The sequence below is a fragment of the Anthonomus grandis genome, chromosome 22 (genome assembly GCF_022605725.1).
Source record: "Anthonomus grandis grandis chromosome 22, icAntGran1.3, whole genome shotgun sequence".
Taxonomy (NCBI): Eukaryota; Metazoa; Arthropoda; class Insecta; order Coleoptera; family Curculionidae; genus Anthonomus; species Anthonomus grandis.
Window position 1 is genome coordinate 19,069,196 of NC_065567.1, and position 19,962 is coordinate 19,089,157.

At 29.8% G+C, this 19,962-nt stretch overlaps 1 protein-coding gene across 1 annotated transcript in view; it reads right to left on the reverse strand.

The window, feature by feature from the left end:
• Nucleotides 1-19,962, reverse strand: part of LOC126748490 (acetylcholine receptor subunit beta-like 1) — a 91,189-nt gene extending 71,227 nt beyond the window's left edge. Inside the window, exons 1-2 of the mRNA XM_050457757.1 lie at nucleotides 19,645-19,962; nucleotides 19,383-19,519 (exon numbers count right to left, since the gene is read on the reverse strand). Of these exons, the coding sequence (XP_050313714.1) occupies nucleotides 19,383-19,519; nucleotides 19,645-19,711 (204 nt within the window). The 5' untranslated portion in view covers nucleotides 19,712-19,962. The remainder of the gene's footprint in view (nucleotides 1-19,382; nucleotides 19,520-19,644) is intronic.

Genomic DNA, 19,962 nt, shown 5'->3' on the forward strand with positions numbered 1-19,962 from the left:
AATGAGATATGAGATTTTGCGGCTTTAACTATATCGAATAAGGTAAAATTTAAGAATAGATAAAATTACGGCCTGCCACATATTTTGGCAAAGCACCCGTGAATGTATGGATAAAATTCAACGGTTCAAGCTTACAAAACATGCTCGCTTATTGATTTTTTTATTACATTTTTAATAGTATTTCCGCATATCTCGAACTATAAAGCGGTAGGTTTATAATGCCCCTCTAGACAAAATTAGTTGTAAGCAAAATGAATCACAAACTACGTCTCGTCAGTGTCACAAAGTTCTCAGCTTCCACCTTCTTTGAACTAAAATCTGCGGCATCTGATAAATATGTGCTCGACCTTAATCAGATCGGTGGAGTAGATTACTCTTGTAGTTAAGCAGAGGGAACTGGAAGTATTTCAGAATTGCTCGCGCTGTAGCATCTCTAAGCAAGTTCAAGTAGCGAAATTTTCTGAACAAGGTGGTGTCTGCTACTTCTTATTTATCCGTTTGTTCCAATCTGCCACTCCGTCTTTAAAACATGTTGTTACATCATGTGTGACAACATTATCTGACATCAAACAGGTCAAAATGGAAATCAACTCACATCATACCGACCCGCCAGCAGACTGAGTCACCAACAGATGGCAACCACTAGTTGGGAACAGATCCATTATTACATCTTACAAACCGTGGTTACCATATATAGGAGCAGTCTTATATCCGCGACATAACTACCTTGACTAACGCTTGATCTGAACACGACTTTACTTACAAGCGAAATAAAAACTGGGCGCAACTAAATCCGGCCTTATCAGCATTTGTCTGACAAATACATGGTCACTTCAAGAGAAATTAACTCACATCACCCGATCCATAAGCATAGTTAATTACAACAGTCTCCTGTGACCAATGGGGAAAGTCGTAGAAAGACTAATAATCCTAAGGAACCTAGATGGCACTTTCTTTCTTTCAATGGCGCCGTCTAGCGCCATTGAAAGACTTCAGGATATCCCCTCCATGAAAACTTGCATTCCGGATGGAAAACTTTACTCAGTGGTTCGACCACAGAGTTCTTCAATGCACTGTAGTCTCAGTTGCTGACGTTTCGACGATCATTCGACCAGCATCTTTACGAGTTTACTATGAGTAGCAATCTAACATATGATAGTCCTGAAGTAGTTTATCAAAAACTTCAGTTACTTGTGAAAGTTAATAAAATCTATTTTGATTTCCCCCAGCAGATCGTCTCCTACAACGGAGATTCAGATCAGAGGGTTTCTTATTTATAGTACTAGTAATAATACATCTTAAGAGTCCAATGTACACTTCCAGCAGAGCTGTTATTTGGTGAGTTAACTTCTTTCAGAATTCGGTATGAATATTATTGTTCTGGTTTATTCTGGTAGTGATTGTAAGCAATGCCTAGAACTGTTTTATGTCTTTCTCGGCACCTGATTGGGCAAACCTCTGCTATCCTTTAAAGACCCTGGATATTAGGGGTTTAGTTATGCAAATGAGTGAGATTTTGGTACTACCCTATATAAAACCTAGCACTTCCTTATGCATGTGGTGGAGTAAAAGGCTTTCAATTACTATCCGAGTATATATTAGTGTTTAAGAGTTCATTTGCTGTTCAGCCATAAGCTTCTTCAAAACTTCAATGGTGTAAATTTAACCCTGCAATATTGGCCAGTCCAAGTTAAAATGATTCTATACTTTTGACCGTAAGTTTTAGCTTACTACTTTGTAACTTTCGTAGCGTATCATGTAAGATCCATAAAAATAGTTAATGACAACAGTCTCCTATGACCAATGGGGAAAGTCGTAGAAACACAGTAATAATCTTAAGGAACCTAGATGGCACCATTGAAAGACATCAGGTTATTCCGCCACGGAAGTTTGGATTCCGGAGGGAAAACTCTACGGTGCATCAAATTGTCTGTCAAATTGTCACATCTTGCAAACCGTGGTTACCATACAGGAGCAGTCTTGCTCAATGTATCCGATGCGTTCGATAAGATGCGGATTGAAACGTTTCCAGATATTAGTTAAGACTGGTTTTTTTCTTCTTGCAAAAACTTCCGCGTTTACGCTAACAAACAACTGTCCCAACTCCATCAAATCCTAGCATTAGTTATACAAGGCTTACCCTTTTGATTACTCCTCTTAAACATTTACATCTTTGATCTGACTATATAGGAGACGCACCAGACATTTCATTTTTTCAATGAGACAACTTTATTATAATATCCGCTTCATGAAAAAAGTGGCATCGCCCTCGCTATTTTCATCATCGTGCACATTCATCTTAACCAGTTAATGCAATAAATGAACTAATGGGGACTCTACGGAAGTTTACCAAGAGGGGCTTACTTTAAGCCAAATATGCAAATACCTGAGCGTCTATCTTGACGAAAATAGGTACAATATGCACACAGACAAGCGGCGAAGCCAAATACCCAACTTCATCAATGCTATATTACACACTCCGTCTAACACATAACATACTTTCACTTAGGACTAGGTTCAGGACTTATACAGTATATTTGGAACCAATCCTAACGTATGCTTTTACTTTCTGACATACACAAACGATACTTCACAAGATTTAAGACTTGTCAAGAATAGAACCTTCCGTATTATCACAGCAGCCTTTTGGTTTGTCAAGAACATTACTTTATGCAGGGACTCATCACAAATGAACAGCCAGTGAATACTCAACCGACACTCACATTTGACTGGAGGTCACCTAGAGATGTACGAGATATCATGGAGTTAGTTGCAAATAGTGTCATGATCTGCCTTAACAAAATATGTTTCAAGGAAAAGAAACGACCATGAAACAGGAGCTAAGTCTGGATGATATGACCAATAGTTTTGCTTTAAGACATCAGTCAATTGAAACATCACTGAGTCAAGCGTAAGTAATAAATGAAGGCAATTATTGATTACACCAATTGAATTACACCAATCTCTCAACCAATAGAGACTGTCAACAGTAATTCGACTTGTGGAATGGTAAAAGAGCTAGCAGAGCTCTTCATAAGGTCCCCTATTGGTGGTAGTGAATCCCCATGAGTGTTCACTACCACCAATGTCCTTGAGTGACTTAAATGTTAAGAATAAAATCAATTCAAGAACTCTCAGATTTAGTTTACTGAATTATGAAAAGGCGTTTGATATGGTTCCACTTTTATAGAAAACCTACTGAAGCCACTAAAACTAGTAAACTTCAAAACCATGGCTTTACAAAAGTTGAAAAAACCACAACATGCAACTCTAAGAGAACACAGGCATATGGGAGAACTAATTGAAATCTTTGAGATAATTTACAGCCACTATAAAAGCAACACATTTTCCATCGGAATCAGATATCAACTAGGACACGATGAATTTTTGGACAAAATAAAATCAAATGGCAGAAAGAACAAGTAAAAAGTACAAAAAATCCATAACTGGCAATCATTTTATTGATTGATAGAAATTATTAGAAAAACCATAGTTCGTTAACCAAACTTCGATGATAAAGTTATTGAAAATTAAATAATGAAAATATCGATATTCAATATTAATACTATAAACATCAATAATTGTATCCTACTCTTGCTTTTTTATTTCACTAACCCAGAATAAACCCACTTGAATCTTTTAAAATGCACCTACATGAAAATCCAATCTAAAATATAAAAATTATTATATATTTAACGTGTGTAACCTCCTTTAGTGGAATACGCGAATTGGTTTACTGCGCACACTGTTGCTAGGCAGATGAATAGTTTCCTTTAGGCGGTTTACTTTAAAAAAATTGTCTATTTTAATAAATATGTGCATCTATTTTTTTTAGAATAATGTACCTTTTAAAAATAACATGATTCCTCTTTAAGTGAGTGATTGAAATAAGTGAAATCAAATGTAATAATTTTTTACCTAAAAAAACCCTAGCATGAAAAACGCTAACATTGGCAACACTGTTGCCAAACGTTTAGTTTGCCGGGATCGACCGTTTGATCTTTCTTATTGACCGGCAACCCTCTAGGTGATGTATGCGTTTGCGCTTTTCTGCCATGTTTTCTTGCCGGTTCTTTTAAAAAGCTTTTCCGGGTTAGCGCGTGGAAAAATATTTACCGCAACGTTTAGCCAGAACTTTTTTCTGTACGAAAATCGAATAAAATCCGCAAAAAGATCGTTAAAGACAATGATGTTCCTGGATTTGTTTTTATGGTCTCGGGGTGGATGGTCAGAATGGCGGCCGGCCGTTCCAGGCCTGGTATCAAAAATAAGGTAAATTTAAATGTGGTGATGTATTTTTCAGGAATTATTAATAAAATCGTCTATTTCTGGGTCGTAAAATGGTAAATGGTATATTTTACGGGCTAATAATACAAACCGACGCCGACGCCATGTTTGCGTGGCTACACCTAACCGGCTACATCCCCTTTCCTTACAGTTATTTCATCCTTAATCTTATTCATCTAATCTATCATTGACTAAATTATTTTTTTTATAAACCTTTGGTACTAAATTAATGTTTTACTTCGGTGCCCCGGTTTTAACATAAAATATTTTTTTCTAACATGTACTCTGCCTATTAAATTTGAGATTGAAAAGATTTATTAATTTCAATGCAAATACTTTTTTTGCAATAAATATTTTAATACAAATGAATAGTTTTTGCAACTTTTAATACCTTCAAGGGTCCCAAACTCCTTTCCCTAGGTTTTTTACTAAAGAAATTTGAAAGGCTGTAAATATGAAAAATATTAATTAGTTTCTAATCACAGCTTTTAAACCAAAGCGAAAATTTACATGATTAGAGTGAACATGGATATTTTATTTTTTACGTGTATATTGAGTAATAAAATATTAAAAAAAAAATGTTTTCTGGTGATTTTTTTTATACATAAATAAATAATTAAGTAATTGTTAGCTATTAATTAAATTATATTACTTTATATTAAAAATATTAATTAATTTCTAATCAGTTTTTTACCAAATGAAAAATTTACATCACATGAGTGAACATGGATATTTTATTTTTTACCTATACATATATTGAGTAATAAAATATTTTTAACGAATAGTTTTCTGGTAATTATTTTTTAAATAATCATTACCTAATAAATAATTTATATTATTTGATATTAAAAAGATTTCTTATTTTTTATGCAAATATTTTTTTTTAATGGATATTTTCATATGAATGAATAATTTTTGCAACCTATAATACTTTCAAGGGTCCCAAGTTCTTTTTATTAGATTTTTTACTAAAGGAATTTTAAAGGATGTAAGTGTTAAAATAATTAATAATTTCTAATTACAGTTCTTAAACCAAATAAAAAATTTACATGATACCTATGACTCAACATGGTTATTTAATTTTTTACATGTATATTGATTATTGAGTAACAAAATATTTTTAACAAAGATTTCTGGTCATGATTTTTTTATACATGAATAAATAATTACTCTTTTTAAGCACTATTAGCCTAATTGTATATTTTCAAAAATCTTTTATGATAGGCTATATTTTATTTTTTGTGTCAATTTAATTTTATTTAAAAAATAAAATAAAATTTGTATTTTTACACATACATGCATTTCAAGCTTCTCTTGAGTCTTTAGCACTATGCTTTTTTAAAAGAATATTTATTATGCTTTAGATGTTAAACATTATTTAATTTTCCTTCATGGGTTTTTACAGATATATTTTGGTTAAGCCAATTTATATCATTAAAATGGATTGATACATTTGAATCAAATATTTGGTCTTTCCTGGTGTTACGCTTTATTTTATTTTTTTATATTTTTAATAGGCTGTACATGTTTAAAAAAAATATTTTCTGTATTAGCAGCAATATTTTTTTCTTTAATTAAATTTACATTAATGAAAATGAATTTGTTTTTTTTTTTTACTTTTTTCATATGAACAAATATTGACAATTTTAACCATTTTTAATATTACTTTGCTTTCTCATTAGTTTTTTTAATAATAATTTATAGGATTTACATAATGGAAAGATTAATTTCTATTAATGGTTCTTTTTTTAAGAATTGTTTTCAATTCATTGTTTTAAATTTGTTGGCGTACATATTTTTTAGTGGCTTTGGTTCTTGGCAAATATTTTGTTTTTAATATTTTTTTTAGACATAATTTTCTAGACCAGAAAATTTAAAATTATACAGGGTGTAAATGTATTTCAAGGAAATGATACTTTCGATGCAATTAATTTGAAGATTTTATGTTAAAACATTTTTTAAATATTATGTTTGACATGTTTAAAAAATATTTTATTTTCATTTATAGAAATTTACATATTTGTTTAAACAATTTACATTAATTTAATGGATAGCACATTATCTTAATCTCCATGCATATATTTAGTGCTTTGTTACTATATTTTTTTGAAAAAGATATTTCATAGGCTCTACATATTCAAAAAAATATTTTCTGTATTAATATTAATATTTTTTTCTGTAATTAAATTTACAATAATATATTTAATAGACTGTACATGAAAAGAAAATTATTTAATTGACATTAATTGTTTTTTTTTTGTAGGTTTTTCATATTTTCATATTCAACAGATATTGACAATTATAACCATTTTTGTTATGCTTACTTTGCTTTTGTCATTGAATTTTGTAACAATAGGAGTTACATGATAAAAAAATAACATATATTTTTATAGTAATTGTTTTTCAATATTTTTTGCTAATTTGTTGCCGTACATATTTTTTACTGTTTTCAGTTTTTGGTAAATATTTTTTTTTTAGATACATTTTTATAAACTAGAAAATTTTAAATTATACAGCGTGTATATGTAATTCAAGTGAATGAAACTGAATTATTTTATTTTAAATATTTTTCAATAATTCTTAATATTTACTATTTTAGAGGTTTTTAGATTCAATATTTTTTTATATTAATAGTTATATTTTTTTCTATAATTAAATGTATCTATATTCACATATTTCATATGCTGTACGTGAAAAGAAAAATATTTAATTGACATTTAATTTTTTTTTGTATGTACTTTTTTCATATGAATAGATATTAAGGGTGTAAGTGTAATTTAAAAAAATGAAACTTAATATGAGTAATTTGATGATTTAATTTAAAATATTTTTTTTTTATAATTTATAAAGAGACTAGCTTTAAAATTAATTAATTTGTTTAACCTTATGTAAATTTTAATAGAATAAAAAATTCACTGATATTTATTAGTAGGGAATATGCTTATAAAAAATTGTAATCAAATTTGGATTCTTTGAATGCACATTAATATTTAAACTCAATTATATTTTTACAGGCTTACAAAAATAAAAAAAAAATATTTTAATTTCAGTTTAATAAATAAAATAAAATAAAAATATTTTATTTTTAGTTTTTCTGTTTCAATTTCAATTAATAGTATTTTTTTACACTTAATGCTATACCTATTGTTTTTTTTTTATTTTTTTTTTTTGATACATTTTTTTTTCGTCTATATATAAAAATTAAAATAATACAGATTTAAATATTAATAAAGGAAATAAAACCTTAAATGAGAATTTATTCAATAAATAATTTTTAATTTTTTATCCTTAAATGGAACCGAGGTTAGACTCCGCTTAGAGTAACGTTAAATCTGATTAAACTTTCATCTGAATTAGGTATTCACCATTTTAGCAATTTTTGAACAATCCAGTGCCCCTCCTATCAATTTTTTTAATAATGATGTGTAACAGACTTCACACGATAAAAATTATTTTCATTTCTAGTAATAGATACTATATATTAATAATAATAGTAATATTTTCTATACATTTTTTATAATTATAATTGAATATTTTTTTGTATTTGATGCTATCGATACATTTAAACATCGTAAGTTTTTTGGGTTTTTGCTGAAAATATTGTTTCTATAATTTTTTTTTTAAATACAATTTTCTTTTCAGAACAAAATTTAAATATAATATTGTATATAGAATATTGTAACGTTGTATTGTATTGGAATATGCAATTTAAAAGGTGTAATATAAAACATGGAAAAGAATAATTTTTATTCTTTCATTTAAAAAAAAAATGATTTTCAAGGAGTAATTTTTTTAACATTTGTAATGTAATTAAATTAACTAAATGAATAAAACCCATGTATACAACAAAAAATATTTTTGAGATAATCCAAACTTTAGTTTACTTGATCTAATTTTCACTCTGTATAATTCTCCATATACAGGGTGTCCCAGAAAAGAGTGTCAAGGGGTGGCGCAGAGGTAGAGCACTCCTCGGGGCATCCGAATCACACCGTATCTTTTTTGTTTTGTTTAGGAGTTATGATTTTGTTGTGATTTTTCAGTATTTTCATCTTCTTAGCTAATTTTCTATAATCATGGTAAATAATGCCTGATTTTTTATTTAAATATTTAGTTAAAACTTGGGCGGAAAACGACTCCACCAATCAAAATCATGCGCTCAAAAATAAAAATAAATTGCTTTAAAAAACAAGAGGGAAAAAGTCCAATAAATTTAAAGGCATTTTTCATTAAAAAAAGGATCATATACAGGGGGTGATTCGGATTCCCGAGGGATGCTGTACCTCTCCGCCACTCGTTGACACTCTTTTCTGCGACACCCTGTATAAGAAATAGGTGCATTTAAATTTTCTTTTATCAAATCGATTACAAACTACTATAGTTACTGAGAACATCCAGGTTTTGATTTTTTTTATTCTAAATTTTGTTGTTAATATTAAATTTGTATAATTATTTTTGTGTATGGTAAAACATTTACAAAACAATTTGTTTTATTAATTTGGTAATCGTATGTAAATAAATCACTCATTGGTGTTGCTTACCAATACGAGGTATGTATTTGATTTCATATATTATGATGGCATATATTACATTATATATATTCAAATTATATACTACGTACGCAATCAGCTGTGAAATATACCCTCTAATTCACAATATACAGGGCGTTAAAGTTTGACATTTATTACTTTTTGTTGATATATTTGGTAAGTTTTTACACAAAACTTGATATCTGGGATTTATTACAGTTTGAGGAGTTTTAAATATTGGTAGAAATTGCAGAATAGATAATGTTAAAAATACAATAAAACTGCTTGTATAACACGATTCAATGTTGACCCTATATAATGCTCCATAATAAATACTGAATAAATAAAGGCAATGTTAAAATCGTTCGCTTTAAACTTGAAACAATGCTTAAGCAAGAAAGTACAATTATTAAGCTCTCTTTTACTAAATCAATTATAAACTTTGCTACTGACGTAGACGGGACAAGGTTTTCAATTTCTATATAACTAAATTAACACTTCCATAAAGAAAATATACCAAGGCAAAATGCCCTGTCATTATTGCTAAAATATTTCCAGGAGAGAATTAACATTTAACTTTAGATTGCTCTCTGGATAAGTACTGCCGGTCTTGTAGAAAGACAAATTTTCCGCTAAAATATTCAAAATTTGATTTTAACTTTCTCGACAAAGTAAATCTAAATTGGCTTCAGAAATCTAGAACAGATGTAGCGAGATATATAGATAAAGGATTTCATTAAAATCCTCGTTAAGTTTTACCCTCGGTTTTACCATTCCATGTTTTGAATTAGATTAAAGGAGCTTTTAGTATTTTGTAAACGCGATTTTATTGTCAGCATACAATAATAACGAGTTTTCCAATTAAGATTTTCTTATACACTTTTCAGAGCAGTAAAATTTTATTTGACTCTAACAGAAAAACGTAAAATAAAATTTGCCTTAAGGAAGGTAAAACGAGGGGTGTGTATAAAATTGAAAAGGTGTCAAAAAAGTATGAGAACGAATGACAAATTGCTTTTTTACTTTCCGTGTACGAATAGCAGTAATGCTAAGTCATCCCTGAATTTTTTTTTTAATTTCATCAAATATGTAATTGAACTTTCTGTTGTTTATTATAATTAAATATACATTTTATAATCACGTTATATAAAATTGGTCAATTTGACAAGTTTCTCGCGCTTCTGGATAAACTGGATAAAGTTTCCTTTTTGTTTTAACGAATATTTCCAAGATAATAAAAAGTTTGTAGGTCTGCCTACATAATATGCAATGTATGTTTTTTTAAATTTAGGTTGAAAACTATATGCAAAAAACATTTAAAGAGAGATGTGAAATAAAATGCATAAAACATAAAACACATTGTAATTGAAATACGGAGGTCCACAATCAATGGCCCATTAGCATAGAAATGTTTAAAAAATTTTATACGTAGTTGATAATTTTCTATTTTATTTGAGGAGTTCTGGCAACGCTGCCTAATTGCAAAAGTTTACCGATGGTCACTGATGGTTTTGCCCCTTCTATAACATCGTTATTTTAAATTGAGCACCATTTTTTTTCTTGAAAAACTTGATCTGTTTTCTCAATTATTTGTATGTGTACCTGAGATTTTTTATTTTATTTAGGGATTTCTAGAAATGCTTCCTGTTTCTAAGCTTTACTGGTGCTGTTTTTCCACTTCTATATAGAACCCGTTATCTTAAATTTAGTACCATTTTTTTTTCTTGGAAAACTTGATCTGAATCCTCATATATTTGGATGTGTCCTTGATATTCATTATTTTATTTTGGGGATTTTTGGCAATGCTTCCTATTTCTAAGATATTTTTATTGATGCAGTGTTTCCGCTTCTTTAGACCACACTATTTTAAATTAGGCACCATTTTAAGTTTCTTGTAAAACTTGATCTGGTTCCTCATATATTTGTATGTGTACTTGATATTCTGTATTTTATTTAGGGAATTTTTTGGCAATGCTGCCTATTTCTGAGATATTTTTACTGATGCTGTGTTTGCGTTTTTATAGACCTCGTTATTTTAGCCTCATTTTTTTTCCTGTAATACTTGATCTCAATCCTCATATATTTGGATGTGTAATTGATATTATTCATTTTATTTAGAAATTTCTGGCAATGCTTCCTGTTTCTAAGATATTTTTACTGATGTTGTTTTCTGCTTCTCATTATCTTAAATTGAGTACCATTTTTTTTCCTCTAAAACTTGATCTGAATCCTCATATATTTGGATATGTCCTTGATATTCTTTATTTTATTTTGGGGATTTTTGGCAATGCTTCCTGACACTTAGATATTCTTCCTGATGCTGTGTTTCCGCTTCTATATACCTCGTTATTTTAAATTAAGCCTCATTTTTTTCCTGTAAAACTTGATCTGAATGCTCATATATTTGGATGTGTCCTTAATATTCTTTATTTTATTTTGGGGATTTTTGACAATGCTTCCTGACACTTAGATATTCTTCCTGATGCTGTGTTTCCGCTTCTATAGACTTTGTTATTTTAAATTTAGCACCATTTTTTGTTTCTTGTAAAGATCTGAATCCTCATGTATTTGGATGCGTACTTGATATTCTTTATTTTTTTTGGGGTTTTTGGGCAATGCTTCCTATTTCTAAGATATTTTTATTGATGCTGTGTTTCTGCTTCCATAGAACTCGTTATTTTAAATTGAGCACAATTTTTTGTCTCCTGTAAAACTTGATCTAGATCCTCATATTTGTATGTGTACTTGATATTTTTTATTTTATTGAGTGATTTCTGCCAATGCTTCCTTTTTCCAAATTACTTTTACTCATGCTGTGTTTCTATTTCTGTAGATCTCGTTATTTTAAATTGAGCATCATTATTTTTTCTTGTAAAACATGATCTGATTTCTCACATATTTTTATGTGTGCCTAATATCAATTTGTTTTCCTCGTTTTATTTTTGTTCTAATCTTATATGCTCTTAGAGCCATATAAAAAGCGTTTAAAAAATTAAATACGGTTAAATTGAAGACGGTCGGCTCTTGTGTGAACCTTGACGTAAATTAGTATCATAGCGCTATATACTAATAACCTTAATTTGGGTAACTGGAACAAAATTAGAGAAAGCGAGTTACATTTTAAATAATACATGTTGATCAGCAATAAATTTAAAACAAAATCCGAGCCGAATTCGCAATCCAAATGAATAATAGAGACAAAAGACTAATACTATACAAAAGAATAAAAATATATTTAATTGTTTTGGATTGGATTAAAAAAATTAATTCAATCATTTGTTGATATAACCTTCGATGTAATAAAACCTTGATCCTGAAAATTCATTTTCATTAAATAAAACAAATAGGCTGAATCCCACCGATCAAATCTGGAACGCTCGTTTCGCGCTCGCAAAATACTTTGAAATCACAATTTGACCGTCAAAATTAAGCTCCGTATGTGTATTTCAATTTAGAATACCACGTTTTGCTTTATATCTCATCTGTGTTATCATATATTCCGCTCGTTTTTACATAAAAAGATAATCGTTGTTTGGCATAATTATTCATTTAAAACATTTTGCAAATTCATTTTAAAGAAATATCTTTTTAGACAAAGAGATTCTTTTGTTTTACAGCACAAACCCATAGAAGTGACTTAAGTCCCTCTCATAAAAAGTTTTCAGTTTTCCTGCTTGCTCTTACTGGATCATCTGGATATATTTCAGTTCTGGCTGAGTTTTGGATATGATCTGCTAATAACTAAATTGCTTTGCTAGATATAGCCACTAAAGTATTAGTTTTTATTTATCCAATGAGCCTTCGCACTACACACAGAAAAATCCCGATGGATTTTTTCACATTTTGTTGTGTAAAGAAAAATGTTTAATTTTAATACACAATTGTTAGATAATATCTCATAGTCCTGTATAAAAATCCTCAGGCATTTTGTATATGTTTTAATGTGTATATTTTATACAATTATTGCATATTAAATTAATACAATATAAGTGGATATTAATTATTAAGATAATGTGTATAAATATTACACATTTTTTTTTTTTAATCCAATGCAGTTTGGTAAAAAATCTAATAACCAAGTATATTTTTACTACAATTTTTAATTATTTTTTTATTCTGGCTTGTTTTGATTTTATTCACAATTGTGTAGAATAAAAAAGATTCTTGCTAATAGCCCTTCACAATTATAGAATTTTAAACTATGTATTGTGTAGTTATAATACACAATTGTGTATAAAGGAGGACGCGCCCGACGCCCTTGCCTTTGCCGCTAGAACTTCGTTGTTAGCGTCAATGTTGCCAGATTCAATATTAAACAGTTGTAAAGATATGCATCAAAATTTGCAGTCGATATAACGTTGTTAATTGAAAATAATTTAATAGGATATTTAAAAATAAGCCCAATCATCATAAGTTCTAATTTTATTTATTTAAATAATATCGTGATAATAACACGCGTCGGGAAAAAGGAAACGTAACTTTTTTAATTGGCGGTGTAATCTTTAAGATACATTTGATGGCAGCATTGCTATAATTCCCAGTGCCACAGGTGTTCAACTGTTCATTTTTCAGCCCTTCAATTAATCGGCCCGCATTAATTTGTTTTAAGGTTTTTTCGTTTTGTTAAGTGTTAAAATTGCATAAGAAAAAAAAATGAATATATTCGTTGAAGATAAACTTAAGGAGTGGGGTTTATTGGACCAACTCCAGGAGCAGTTTGTAGGTAGGTAATTAGGTAAGCACCATATTTTTTTTTGCATTTATTGTATACTTTGGAATTTACTGGATATTTTGATGTTTAGACAGGTAGCTGTTCAGTGATAACTGATAACTTTACTTATAGAATATCCAATTTTCATGTAGAGGTCGGTTAAATTTGTAACCTTTATTGCATTTGTATTTCAATTTGTATTACAAAATGGTATCTACTTAATCATAGCACTGTCTGACAGTATACCTACTCACTGTGGGCAGCCACTAGCTCTCACACTCTCTATGGTAACTAAACTATTATCAACAAACTAAAAACCTTTTAAAATTAAATTTTAAAAATTTCCTAAAATTTACCTAGGCTATTAATATTAAAACAAATATTTAAGATTTTTTTTATTGGATAGGAAGGAAGGCTCCTGTAGAAATATCGTGTCCACCAAGATCCCCTAAACTTTCATGGAGCTATAAAGGAGACAGTGTAAAATATCTATGGAAAAAACTTAGGTTTGAAACGATTGAAGAAAAGATTTAATACATTGCTCTAATGTATTAATGGTGGAATTTTCGAAAATATTTCATACAATTAAATAAATTGTTAAAATAAAAAAACAGCTTTTTTTTTATCCTGTTTTTCCCAGGCGCACTAGAATTTATTATTACACAGATTTATGACGAAATTCTCTAAAATGTATTTTAAATTTTTAAACAATTTGTTTATTTTTTTTATACAAATATATTGATTATTTTTAAATTTTTATGAATATAAATACAAAACATTGTAATAAAAAACTCCAGTTCTTATGTTAATTTGATATACAAACCTAAAATAAGTAACCTACACTATATTTAAATTTATAAAACAATATATAGTATTATTATACACAATTTGTAATAAAATTTAATAGTTGAAATGAAAGAAAATAAAATATATTGTTAAAACAAACTACACTAACGTGTGTATTTAAAATGTACAAATTGTGCTTTTTTACTGAACAATTATATTAAATAAATATAAAATATTGTCGAATTTAAGTACACAAATAGTGTACTATACATACAATAAAATAAATCAAATTGATACACAATTTGTGGATTATAGAACCACAGTTGTTTAAACACAATAGCATAGAGAAATTCTACACAAATTGATTCTGTACCATTTCCAGAATCAAATTGTTTGTAAAATCTATACAATTGTTGAATTTTTATTCACCTATTTTTAAGAGTGTATCCTTTCGTAAAATATTTCTATTTTTTTCGATCAGCGTGGATTATATATATTTCTAACCCGGATTCCCGTAATTAAACGTTGCAAGACTTAACGAGCGTGAAGCTGCTAAATAAGTAGTTTTAATAAAATCCGATTACACGTTCCTTAAGAATTTAACCCTTAAAAATTTAAAAAGCAAAATATACCACTTGACATAACCACCCGAATTTCCAAGCGAGCGACTTTTAAAGATTTCTTTCGCTCCAGTTTCCGTCTCTGTTCGTCACTTTTTATTCCACGATGAAATTATAAGTCAGTCTCTAACTTTTCTGAATCTCAAGTTAAAGTAAACATCTTGTTATAAAGTATAAAGATGGAAGGAAAAGTTACTATGATGGCTAAAAAAGTCGGGTAACTCCTGCTGCAGAAAATCATGAACAATACACTTCACAACTTGACGGAGTTCTATTGGTCTAATGGGATGGATAGTTGGCGTTTAGAAACATGACGTTATTATTTGGCATAGTATTCAAAAATATATTTTTCATTCTATAATAATTTTAAACGTTTTGACTTTTGAAAAAGTTAATAACTTATCCTTTCCGTCCGAAAGGATAAGTTGTTAACTTTTTCCTTTCGGACGCGTGATGTTTCCTCCTTTGCGTTCATTTGATCCAATCAATACCACGTGTAATTTGCAATAACATTTAAATAATAATTATATCTATGAGAAAATGCCTTAGCTGTGACCCTTTAAAGCTTCCTATTTGAAGAGCTTTTGCATTTAATATATATGATATATAAGGAATTAACCTTGGCCCTACCTAATGTCTCTAGCAACACTTTAATCTTTGCTTGGGGCTTTAACCAAGGCAAAGCCAATGAATATAAATGAATATCACTGTGAATAATAATTACAGGATTATTCGTCTATTTGGTAATTATTCACGAACCTAAACAAAGATTTAAAGGGTCACCTTATAATTAAGCTCAAGTTTTTTCTTTTAAATTTTGTATTTTTTTATTTTGATGATTTTTTCTAATTAGCTTTAACAAAAAAATTTATCAACCAAGAAAACCTAATTAAAACATTTTTCCATTATCTAAGTTTTATCCTGCTATAGCGGGGCTAAAAAATGAAACGAAAATTATACTTTGTTTGAAAGAATTTGAATTCTTTTACGATGCCTCCTTTGACCTAATTTGGTAAATTTAAAAATATTACCCTCCAGAAGGTCGGTTCCGTATATTGTTAATTGCAGTCATAAAAGTCATACTCTCGTAAAAGTTCAAAATTTAAGAGATAATTTTCCTTTAAAAATGTAATTAAAAAGGCGAGCAATTTTTTTTTTAGGGAAATCAATTTTTTATTGGGGGTTGACTAGTCCCCCAATAAAGTTATATTTAGGAAATTACGTATTTTTCAACGATACAGTAATTTTTAAAATTATTTATAATATTTGAACATTTTTGCGCTTAAATTATCCATTTAAGTTATGCACAGGCATAACCTAAATGGATACGAATTTCCCGATACAAATCTTTTTGTTTTACTTTAACTGAAACCTGAGAGAAATAATAAACCAACAGTACTCCAACCTAAATTTGTAGTCCACATATTACAAAAATATAAAATACAAGGCTATTTAGCAGCTGCTGATCCCCTATTATTTGTTAATGGCGTGCCTGGCGAGTCTTTTCTATCATATCTGAAGGAATCATGGAAACCTTGAGAGAAGTAAAAACTATAGGTTCTTTAGGTTTTAACGGCATCTCAATAGGAGTTTAAGCAAATTTTCCTGCAACAGCACATTTGCTGCTTCAGCAAATGTTGACATTTGCTGAATGCATTATTAATGTCTCTTTTTTGGATGGTGACGTTCCAGCTCTGTTAAAGCAAGCTATAGTAATTCCATTTTTAAGAAAAGGAAAGACTACTCCCGCTAATTTCAGACTTACCTCTCTACTTCCTACACCCTCAGAAATTGTGGAAAAGCTGCTTAAAAATAGGATGAATGTATTCTAAGGAAACAATCTCTTTAATGTGGCTCAATTTGGTTTTCAGTATGCCACGAATACAAGTGATGCTGTTTTTCTTATCTCTTGAAGCAGCTTTATCTGAGCCTTAATAATGGGAATGCAGCCGCAGTAATGTTTTGCGATTTCGCAAAGGCCTTGAACGGCGTGACACATAAAATATGCCGCAAAAATTGTAAATGTATGGCTACAGAGGTCCGATTTTTGTCTGGTATATGTCAAAGGGTTCATTTTGCTGGATCTGAATCAGAGAAGTTAAGTGTGCCAGCAGGGCTCTGTTCTTGGTACGCTACTATTTTTAATGTAACGGACTTCCCTAGTAAAGCATGGACTAATGGGCTGATGATACTACTACTGTTCTTTGGCATTTAGATGCTTCTTTGTGTTCACAAACCGTTACTAGTAATAATTTTAATAAAATTTTAGGTTTACTTATTGACAGTAGATTAAAATTTAAAAATCACATTGAGCGGCTTTGTTCTAGGTTGGCATCTGGCTGTTATGCTCTACGGATAATCATTTAGAATCTCACTTCTGCTATGGGATTTGTTTTTGAGGCCACACATCTGCAATTTCATTTATCTCTGGGTTCATGCTGAAAAAGGTGTGCTCTAAGACATTTATGTCTTCTCAAGCATCTTGAGTCTTGCAATCCGCACTTTATAATCCAGAAAATTTTGACTCTTCGATCTTTATTTATACTGGAGACTGTTTGCTTGATGGACAGGAAGTATCCTTAAGTTATCCAATCAGAAAACGTAAATAATACTTGGTCGTCATAATATAAATGTATCAATCCCTACATCTTCTTTAACCAAAAGCTTATTTTTTTCACGAGAGTAAAAAAATACTTAACGATCTTCCACTTACTTTTTGTAATCCTGTTTCTTATAAGTTATTTAGGAGAGAGGGAAAAACGATAGTTGTGAGAAACTACTACACTGTAGAGGAATACTTGGACCATTTTTAATTTAAATTTTTCTTTCTGGCTTATACGTGTAATTGCTATTACAGCTGCAGGGATTAATTAATGTAACCCAGATATTATACCAAGTGAATTTATATGTTTGTAATATTTCTTTGTCTATAAATCAATTTGTTTATCTCTATTGGTTGTAAATTTAATATTAGTACGTTAGTTTACGTAGTTTTATTTTTTATAATAGCTTTGTTAACACACATCTTGGTGTTTAAACAATAAAGCTTTATTTGACTTTGACTTGGTTAATATAGCATATCTACTGAATTTACTTCTAGAAGCTGAATTGGGAGTAAAATGTGTGAAAAATAATAGTAAAGTATAGTTCCATGAAACACTGAAAAATATAGTTGATTTATGGTCACAAAAATGAAAAATAGTCACGCGATTCATATTTCACACTAAAAAATGGCAAATCCTTAAAAACCGAACGCTGAGACTTTCTAGTTCATTCATGTTCATTCATAAATGCTCCTAAAATTGCGATAAAAATGGTGAAAGTAATAGTAAACTAGTGTAGTTCAATAGAACACGGGAGAATAGTCCCGCGATTCAAGTTTCTCACTAAAAATAGTGAATACATGGAAAAACGAAAACTGGAGACTTTTCATTCTTTCATAAATGCTCCTAAAATTGGAATTAAAATATGTGAGAAATAATAGTGAACCAGTGTAGTTCAATAGAACACGGGAGACTTATATAGTCGATTTATGGTCACAAAAATTAAAAATAGTCACGCGACTCATGTTTCACACAAACAGTGGCGAATACTTGAAAAAACGAACACTGGAAACTTTTTGTTCTTACATAAATGCTCTTGAAATTGGGATTAAAACATGTGAAAAATAATAGTGCAGTTCAATACAACATGAGAGACTGGTGAAATGAAAAATAGTCACGTGGTTCATGTTGCGTACTAAAAAAATTAAGACTTTTTGTTCTTTCAAAAATGCTCCTGACATATTTAAGAATTCTAGAACGACAATGGAACATCTTCAGTTGAGTCTGACAAATCAACAAGGAGGATTAAAGTGCATATGAATAAACTCATTTTAAATATCATTTTAAATCAAAATTCTAGTGCTGCAAACTAGAAAATAATTTTTAATTCTTACTCTAATAAATATTTTAAGATTTTGATGTACACAGCTTAATTGGATACTAAAACTGTATTCCTACTAAATACACAAACAATTTTAATACCCTTGCAATCTTCCAGGCGAATAAATGATCTCCAAACAATTTTATGATTTCAGTAATTCTTTAGTGGAAAATTAAATTTCATGAAGGAAGAAGTATTAAGGGAGCAAGACATTAAATCTAAATTACTTCTAAATCTAAATATAGCATCCAGAAGATTAATTCAGTATAAAATTGCAACAAGTATTTTGTTTCCTACTAATTCAAAGCCATTGGATCCCAATTAGGGCAATTCGTTTTATCAGAATTCTCCATGACATAAACACACCCTTTTTGGTTTATAGGTTAACTGGGTCTTGCACTAAGGGCTTTTATTAACGAAAATTGATCCTAAAGTTTTCTTTTGCTTAGGTTCTTAGGCTTAACTTAATAGAATTTGAGGGTGTGTTAGGGCGTGACAAGAAAATAAATAGATGAAAATACTTACAACATTGATAAGTTGAACGAAAGCCAAACCAAATCGCACGTCCAATTTTTCAGTCATATTCTGAACCGGGCGTATCAATTTATTGTATCCTCTAAACAGATCCCGCACTAGCCGCTCCTCATCCTCTGAGCAGTTACCTAAAAATTAAGTAATTGGCCTTAAGCACTACCGAAAGAATTTCTTTGTTTGTATGAAGGGGAGGGGCTTTGTTTACACCTTAAACTTAATAAAAAAAAACGCATGTGGGTGTGCCTGTACTTACCAAAATGAGTGGTGTGTAGAAAGAGTAGCACCCAAGGGAACACCTGACTTTTAAATGTTGTCCACATGACTGTTTCTCTATCAAGTTTACTAAAAATATTCTAATTATCATCGATACAAAAAACAACCGGCTTTGGCTCCCTCCATCCTGGCACGGATAAAAGCCGAAATTTTTTAGAAACTAAATCGAAAAATTTTGATAACCCGCGCGACTCACTCCCGGCGAAACTCGAATTCTATCTCTATGTAGCCCGTACATGTTTCGTCGTCGGACAAAACATCGTCGAAATATGATACACGCTGAACAAAATTCGCCGAG